At 39.4% G+C, this 9,496-nt stretch overlaps 1 protein-coding gene across 1 annotated transcript; it reads left to right on the top strand.

Annotated features, from left to right (window-relative positions):
* Positions 1 to 727: 727 nt before the first annotated feature.
* On the top strand, positions 728 to 9,257 carry il23r (interleukin 23 receptor). Its single transcript, XM_072439222.1, is given in 16 exon segments — positions 728 to 846; positions 924 to 1,096; positions 1,252 to 1,375; positions 1,461 to 1,627; positions 2,335 to 2,471; positions 3,049 to 3,241; positions 3,530 to 3,612; positions 3,695 to 3,884; positions 4,597 to 4,782; positions 5,079 to 5,177; positions 5,258 to 5,434; positions 6,397 to 6,537; positions 6,998 to 7,085; positions 7,766 to 7,871; positions 8,759 to 9,174; positions 9,176 to 9,257. Coding segments are annotated over 16 exon segments (2,412 nt in total). The 5' UTR covers positions 728 to 796.
* The last annotated feature ends 239 nt before the right edge of the window (positions 9,258 to 9,496 follow it).

The following is a 9,496-nucleotide window of genomic DNA, read 5'->3' as shown; positions in this document are numbered from 1 at the left end:
GGTCCTGAGAGGTTTGGTTAGAATACAGATACAATAGGTACTCAATACTACACCATGCTCAGTGTTAATCAGGTTTACTTGACTGGTTTTGGACCAAATAATGCAATCTGATCCAAACCAAATGCAAAGACAAACTAACATTTAAAGAAGAATAAACAAAGGCTTGGTTTTGTCCAGGTGTAAACTGTGCTATATAAAACAAACTTGCAAGTTCTTGATCACAATTTGAATCAAGTCAAAAGTTGGTTCAAGTCTTGAGATGAACTTTAGGGGCCGTGGTGCAATGGGTTCATTTGGCTCTTTTATTTATGACTCTGCACCCAAGTACCACTGCCAAAGACAACTTTCCCTCCGAGGGACAATAGACTTTTACTTAACTCAAATCAGATTAAAGATCTTCACTGAGAATAAGGATGCGCTCACACTTGACCGTGTTTGGTCCTGGTTTATTTGAGTCCAGTTTAGTCCTGTCCAGGTCCAAGTTTATCCCACAATTTAGTGTTTGTTCTTCTCAAGTTCTGCATGCACACTTGCACAAAGGGTTACCAGGGTCAGGTGAGGACAAAGTTGTGTGAAAACAATGGTGCAGTTCGTCTGTGGTTTCTAATGGAGCGTGACCTTATTTCTACGTGTCTTTCCACAATCTGGAAAACAACAAGCGTTCATGAGAAAAAAGATGTACAAAAGTCGCAGTTAAGTTTTGCTCTCATTTGCAGACTGGATTTTGCTTACCTCATCCTGCACCAAGTTCAACCATCTCGGATCTTTGACTGTGGAGCCGCCTGTTCCCTTCCTCATGGGGTCCAACCTGACTCTGCACTGCCACGTTCACCGATGTCCACACCTGTAAGTTCAAAACACATCCTGAAATCACATCTATTCATCTATCCATCTCATGTTTCTAAAAGCTCCAAGTCTTGCAGATCACATATATATTTAGAGATGGAAAAGGAAAGAGTGTTGCCATGGAAATTCATCAACTGCACCGCAATATTCTCTCTAACCAACTTTCGAGAGCCACTGTCCTTGGTGTACTGCAAGAAACAGGATCCTGGGGCAGATTACTACGTCACTGGGATAACTCTACGCAGTGGCCGTAAGTACTTTTTATTTACACTGACGAAGTTACAGTTACTTTTAATGTGAGGCGAGTAGTAGTTGTCGGAATAATAGTGCAGACGTTACACTGCACTAAGTATATGAGTCATTTACAATAAAATGTAAATGACTCATATTTATATCTTTTTGAAGTGCCACCAGATAAACCTTTAAACATCAGCTGTGAAACTACGAGAAATGCTGACTTTGTCGACTGCAAATGGAATAAAGGAAAAGAGACGCATGACCCCACCGCCTACAATGTTTCTGTCGACATGTAAGATGTCTTTTCGCTGATCTGCATTGAACAACTGCCACTGCTTCAATCTAATTAATGATGTGCTGTATGTTATTTGTTGTAGAGGAAATGGTTCACTGGTTTATTCCCGAAAGGTGCAGGATGAAGAAAACTGTTCGATACCACACAAAATATTTGCTGATCCTTTGACGTACAAGTTGACTGTTTTTGCCCACAATCACTTTGGAAATTCACGATCGGATCCACTGACCTTCTCCCTCAGTGATATCGGTATTGATATGGACTGTGTTAATACATAATAGTCTGGTGTAACATTATGACCACACGTTTGACTTTATAAATGTGAAATATAACTCCCAAAAAACAATGAATACATTTAAGTGAAGCCATGTGAAATGCAAAGGCTTGGTTTAATCTTGTCGTTTTTTTTTTAATTCACTAGCAAGGACCACAACACCAGCGACGATGCCAAGTGTTTACTGGCACACGAGAAACATGAACAATACAAATGTACAGAAGTTGATGCCGTTTTGGGGCTTCTGGCGATGAGGGCTGAAGGCTCCCGGGCCTCGATACCCCCGTCTAGGAGATGAATTAGAATAAATGAAAGAGGGTGGCAAAGGAGGGGCACGAAATCAACAACACTGATGTGTGTGACCTGGATACTTACATAGTGTAGCCGCAGGAAGGGGCGTAAAAGGGGTGTGGTCCTGCTCCCAAACTTTTATTTGATCTGGCAAAGCAAATAATGACCACACTTTTGCAGACCAGGAACAGCCCACAAGACTTTATGAGGCAGTTTGGCAGGTTTATTTAAACTTGACCATTGCAAGGATGATATTTTATTGTCGTCAAATGTGTTCAAATCTATGAATTTACTGTGACTGTCAGTGGCCATAATGTTCTGCCAGATTTGTGTATTTTTTTTTTTACAATGAACCTGATTTTTTGTGGTGAACTGTCACTTTTTTTTGCAGTGGTCCCTGAAACACCTCACGTTACGCAAATAGACTTTAAGAATGAATCTTTGGTCGCCGTTTTGCGATGGAACTCCCATGAATCTTCTGAAAATCTTGAGCCGTACATAAGAGTGCGCACGGCAAACGGGCACCGGGTCATTTCCACCACATTATCTGAGGCAAATATTCTGTATTTTTTCTCTAGCTTGGCCAAAAATCCTCCTCCAACCGCTTGTATCTTCTTCTTCTTCTTCTTCTTCTTCTTCTTCTTCTTCTTCTTCTTCTTCTTCTTCTTCTTCTTCTTCTTCTTCTTCTTCTTCTTCTTCTTCTTCTTCTTCTTCTTCTTCTTCTTCTTCTCTGTCCTTTTTAATCACACATCCTCGGTCCAAGTCTAAACTGCTTCACTCTGCTCGCTCTGCTCTAATCTCCAAAGCATCTTACATAAACGATCACAGTGATGCTTAAAGGTGCAACGTGTCACTTTCTGTTTTCTGTTGTAAACATAGCTTGCTAACTTATTCATTCTTTTTTATCACCAAAAATATCTACGTTCAAAGCCTCACTGTGGAACATCCCAGGCACACAAAAGTTACATCGTGCATCTTTAACTCTAAATCTATAAACTCTGGCTCCCGTCTTTTCCTGCCACTGCCTTCCAAACATACACACCCATTACCACAAACATTACTATGCATTGAAACATCTTTACTAGTACTTATGTATGCTTTACAGGAAGAGGTAGAAGTCTTAGAAATTGAAGATGGTTCGGTTCAAATGACAGGGTTACGCCCACTTACAGACTACGAGTTTCAGGTGAAAACATGCACCAAACTATTTCAACAAACAGATACTAATGCTCTCACTGTCAGAAGAAAGGTTTGCAGCAAATGGAGCCCATCGTTTTTGAAGAAAACTCCCGGCAAAGGTATAGTGTTTGTTTTTCACTGATCCAGATTACTATTTATGGCATTTAATAATTTCCCTGGTCTAGAATAACATGTGAGAATGTGCAGAGGAAAGAGAATGTACTTAAGCATACTGTGATTAGAGCTGTTCTTAAATAAACACTAAACAGATGTATGGATGGAGTGAAAGGTATTGAGAAAAGAGAAATGTATTAATAAATATAAACGGATGAACGCAAACAGACACAAGACAATTGTAGAACTTTCTATTGACTAATTGAAATAAACGTACATATCTTTATACACAGGGCCTTCGCAGCCGCTGCATGTCTGGAGGGATTCAGTAATTACTATGAAAGAGGAGCAACAAGAAGTGATGGTGTTCTGGAAGGTACTGCTGATGCCAAATAACTCATTTAACACCCATTAAACAAGCGTGGTGAACTGTTCTAGTTGAACGTCTTCTTCTTCAGCCTCCTCCAGCTCACGATTACAGTGGCGAGGTCGATCGATATGAGGTCGTCTTTGGAGAAGGTCAAAAACAGGAACACAGTTGTACTCCCGTGTGCTCTGCCAAAGTTCCATTGTTACAACCAATCAGCGTCACTGCTGTCACCCCGTATGGGACGTCCCCGCCCGCCACTGTCCCCCTCACACAATCAGGTACTGTACAAGGCAGACAGAAGTACCACAGGGACTTACACATACTTGAGTAACATTTGGAATAAATAGTACTTCAACTACTTCTATTTCAGTAAGATTTTTGTTTTAGTTTTAAGTGCACTACGTATCAGTCTTCATAAGTTATTGCTTTGCCTGGAATGTTTCACTGTATGTCCATCTCCATGGAGACAAACAGGTGCCACCATCAGGCCAAGTGTCAGGTCGGATCAGTGGAAAGGCGAGCCCAGAATATTGTGTTTAAAAAAAATATCTATATATCAATCATCAGGTGAGTTTAAGCCATACTTTGGAACAGGCAAAGCAATAACATCTCCATGGAGACAAGCAGGTGGCCAAACCCCCACTAGAAAAGTTACACAATGCTCCTTTAATAATTCTTATGTGTGGATATGTTTTGATAAAAGTACAATTTGTTTTTTGTGCCTCTGATTTTTTGGAATAATTGAATGGTTATTCTGGCTTTATATCTGATTATATTGTCATTATAAATCAAATATATTGACAACACTTTCTTAGAGCGAGAGTTATAATGTAATTACTTTGATGTGCTTCTCTAATGAGAACATGAGTTTGTTTTTTAAAACTTCCCTGGAAAACTTTAGATACTCCACCAAAAGGTCAGTTTCAATGTGCTCCCTCTACAAAAACATACATATAGGCTATACATTGTTTTGTGTTGGGGTTTTCCTAGATGCACCTGGGCCAGGGTTGAGAGAATTGACTCCTTCGGTAAATGGCAGTGCCCTGACTGTGACCTGGGCCAGCCCTGAACAACAGGAGGAACTGCTGAGTTATGTAACAGAGTGGACCACCCTTCCCCCAACAGCACTGCACTGGAAAACTGTGTCCAAAGATCACAACTATGCAACTGTAAAAGGTGAAGTGAGCTGAACGTTAACACTGACCTCTAGTGGCCGGCCACAGCATTGCGACTTAGATGGGTTCTGTAACTAAAAAGTTAGCAATGATTCTTTGTTTATTCAACGTACATATATATATATATATATATATATATATATATATATATATATATATATATATATATATATATATATATATATATATATATATATATATATATAGACTATATTAGTGCATTTTAATAACATATATCTTAATGGTTGTATATAAGTTGTTATCTTTCTTTAAACTATCTTGAATGCTTTTCCAAAGGTCTGACGCCAGGTGTACTTTACAATATTTCTGTCTATGCTGTGACCACAAGGGGCGTCTGTGCTCCATCATCTTCTGTCGTCTACTCCAAACATCTAAGTGAGTTTTGGCCTCTTTGAATTTACCAAATCCCCTTTATCTTTCCAAGTCCTTTTCTCACTTCTTTGTGTTTTGCCCAGAGCCGCAGTTTGGTCCAGACCTGACAGTTTTGGCCCATGAGACCAACAAAGTCCTGGTGAAGTGGGACGAGCTGCCAGTGGAGCAGAGGAGAGGCTTCATCACATCTTACACCATTTACTATCATCAGAATCAGAATCAGAATCATGCGTTGGACTCCAGCAGCTCCCAGCTCAAAGGTGAGTTAAACTTAGACGTATACACCACTCAAACAGCAAAATGTATAAGCAAACTTCAATAGGCCTGTTGAGTTGAATATCTAAAGATCCTCTACAATTTGATGGCTTAATATTTGTTGAAAAGCTTCTGGTTTGCTTCAATTTGACAATTTTCCCAAAACCTTACACAGAGTTGGATCATTTGATTGTGTTTGTCTTTAGTAAAAACTGGCACACTTCTCACTTCCTCGTGTGCTTGAGTGTGAGGAAATGCAGTCACCTCTACCATTTACCTCATGGAAAGTGAGCACCCTGCAGCCTGTCTCCCTCCCACAAAGAGTCAATTTGTCCGCAGGGTTTTTTGGCTTATTCCAGTAAAGCGGTTTAATCCAACCACTTCTTACGCAGTCAACAATGAGCCAAATGTGCCACTAGATCTGAAAACATTTGGTGTAAAACAGGACTAAAATAGATGTAAAAGTATAAACCCTAACTTTAAAGTAGAACTTAAACATACATATTGTAAAAAGACATTTAGTTGTATCAGAAGGAGTTGATGTTCAGTGCCATAACATCACACTGTAACTATGCACAAAAAATAGTTATTTTGAGGTGTAGTCAATGGATGAGTGGCTTTAATGAGAATCTTATTTCTTTGGAGTGAATCATAAGTATATGAGAAGTGGCTGTACTCAAAGCGTAAACAGGAAGCTGCATGGCAAAGTGCACCACATGCAACATGCAGCAGAGGCTCAAGAGACCCACCATGTGCCTCTTTATGGCAGGTTATAACTGCTTTATGGCCAGTAGCATATATATATATATATATATATATATATATATATATATATAGTGTATAGTTCTTGCTGCCGTTCCCCCAAAAACACCAGTAAGCAGTTTGTGTGGTTGTGAAAAGTACCCTTGTGGTTCTGACTATTGTGTGGTGTATATTTCCTACAATTTGGCCCTTTATTTCCGCTCAGTGTCTGTGCCAGCGCCAGGACCCAGACAGCACTGGCTGGACTGTCCAGAGGGCACCCTGGCTCTGGAGATGACCGCCTCCACTGCAGCCGGAGAGGGTCCGAGGGGACCTCGTATCTTCTCCCACCCGCCCACTCCTCCAGGTTACAGACATCACATTTTATAGTTGTTGGATATTATTCAACAAGCTCCTAAGTTCTTCTATAAACCACAAACCAAACTTTGATGCAAGTAGGTACACAAAATAAAAATGTTAAAATAAAATGGAAATTATTAGTCATGACACATTCAGGGATGGTCCAATATGGATCGTTTAGAGGACAAAGGCACAAAGAGACTGGGGCCGCTCAGTGAAAATATTTCAGCCAAATATCAGCAAAATCTTCAATATTGAATCAATCAAAAAATACTCTCCGGTATCACCAACATCTTTAAAACAGGGTTAAAAACATAGAATACTTTAAGCATTTGGTTAAGGTGAGAGTGTCTGCAAGTGCCAGGGACAGAGTGTGGGCAGGCTCAGTGCTTTCTGTCTGTGAATAAAACAACTTAAAATAACATGTTTTCACTAAACAAACCCTTCCTCTCTCATGTGTTCTGCAGTTGGCCTTGTGGTGGTCATCATCTTCATCATCACCTTATTTATTGCCATCATAGTCAACCTGATGTGCTGGAAATGTGTGCGGCAAAGGTAATTGAAAGGTGCACTATGTAGCTTTTCTCACACCTGCTCGTTTCTATGGAAATGTTATTGGATTGTCTGGAATGTTCCACAATTAGGCATTTAACTTATCTAGCCTCTTGCATTTAGTCAAGTTCAGGAGTTTTTGTTGCTAAAAAGAATAGTGGTGGCGCCATACTGTGGAACATTCCAGACAAACGTACATCTTCATGGAGACATAATAAAGGACACATGTCAATACAAGTGTCATTTCAAAACGTGTGATCCAGACGTGTGACAGCTTCAGAATATAAACGGTCGAGCCGCCACCAAAACCAAAAACCACAAAATGAATGAGAACTGAAGCCTTTGTATAAGGAACTTTAACTGTGGAAGAAACAGCTCTTTGCCCTTGTCTACATCCAGTACGGGTACAAAAGAGGACTGGGCTTTTTTGAAATAACTCATGTTACTTGTGCTCATTCAAACAAAGCTTCAAACAAATACACTTAATATTAAAATGCAGACTAATTTGATACTTTTTACCTTGTTATTGCTTATGTGTTAAGGTGAATTTACACTTTATTGTCCCCATAGCGAAATGTGTCCTCTGCATGTGTAACTATGACAATCAAAAGCAAAATGTCCTTAAGGCTGTGAAGACATATTTGATCTAACCAAGCTATGATATTATGTTTGCTTTTCTCTAGGATTAAACAGAAGTGCGTTGCATGGGGCCCAGAGTGGCTCGGGCACAACCTGCCACAGCTAAAAAACAGCAACGCTATCAAACTCCTGGAGGAAAACATCTTTATTGTAAGGAAGAAACAAAAAAGCAATATATCGTGATACTGTATTGTCAATGTAATGCTTTGTTTACATGAATTGTTTCGTTGCAGCAGCAGCTAAAAATCATAAGGAAACTACAAAGACCATGATCCTCTGGGACATGTCAGTGCAGAAAAATGACCCTTTACACTTGAATTTTTCTTTATTCCATTTTGTCCACATCTGCTAAAAGGGAACTCTCAAGCTGTTTGATATGTTGGACGTAAAAATGAAGCTGTAACCCTCTCATTTCTTTTAAAACAATAATAGGACTTTTGTATGGAATTTGCCTGCACATTTTTGTAATGAAGCACATTTTTGCTTTATTACAAATCCCTGAAACTCATTTTAGTGAATTTACCTTAAGTTTAAAACCAATAAAAGCTCAAACTAGAGTCAGAGTCAGACCATCCTTCCAGAAACCAGCTTTACTCATTCATATGTAGCTTGTTTTTACTCATAATTAGAGTAAACAGACATCAGAATCCAAAACTACAGAGTCTCAGCTTCATAAAGGCCAATTGTTTGTGTTCCAAAAAGTTCAGGAGCTTCAGTTTCATTTGGGGCTCATTTTAGTCAGGCGTTTTAGAAAAAAATATGACAGTAATGATTAACGCAAATGCATTTTAAAGGAAAAGGCAGTATTTCTACGTTTCTGTCTCTCCACAATATCTCAAAAAATATCATACCATGAAATGAATATTGTGATAAAATGAGATTTGCGCTTTTGCCTTCATTGTGTCATTGGACATGGGTTAAGCATAACTTGAATGCCCAAAGGCTACAAAAGCCCACCACTAAATACAACTTTTACTCAGATATGTGTCATCAATTAATTCATCCGTAATCATTGAACATTTCCTTGTATTTTGCAGTTGGAGAGCAGTGAGCCATCCTTATGTTCCTCATTCAACGACCCGCCTTTGTCCCCCATCAGTTTACTGTCACAGAACGAGGGGGAGGAGCTGTACCCCTCTGTCCTCGTGGAGACGGGACCATCGCGGACCGAATCCACTTTGATTTTAGCAGAATCTACACATGACATTTACAATTCGAGCATTAGAATGGATCATGTCAACTATAAACCACAAACTGCCTTGTGTTTTCCTGAAGACGAGGAGTTGAAGTGCAGTGAAGAGCAAAACACATCCATAGATCAGTTTGAGGGATTTATTGCAGGATTATTGTCCAATGTACGAGTGGATCTGAATGACTCTCCTATTGGGCTAAATCTGGACACTGTTCAATGCCCCTCCGGGTCTAAAACGGATGAAATTAACATGTCTTTAATGGAAACGGACTGAGAGAATGGATTTTAAACCGGACTTGCTGCTCGTGGAACTAGCTGAAGATGGATCTGATGAAGTGGATTAGTGGACTTTTGGATTTGGATCTTTAATCTGCCCAAAGTGGTCCGAGGAACAAACTCAAGGAGACGGACATTAAGGCCGTCTCAGCTCTCCCTGTATTCACTTTTCTGGTGTTCAATAAATAATAATCAATCTTGCCTGAATTTTTTATGTTAAGTGTCTATTGTTTGTATTTCATTTCTGTTTCAATTTAGAATTATTTTTGATTTTGTTGATTAAATGTATTGTAATAAAACCAGACAA

The sequence above is a fragment of the Eucyclogobius newberryi genome, unplaced genomic scaffold (genome assembly GCF_026437365.1).
Source record: "Eucyclogobius newberryi isolate DKJ021-1_F unplaced genomic scaffold, fEucNew1.0.hap1 SCAF_9, whole genome shotgun sequence".
NCBI classification, from domain to species: Eukaryota; Metazoa; Chordata; class Actinopteri; order Gobiiformes; family Gobiidae; genus Eucyclogobius; species Eucyclogobius newberryi.
The sequence above is the reverse complement of the archived record's forward strand: the minus strand, read 5'-3'. Positions and strand labels throughout refer to the sequence as shown.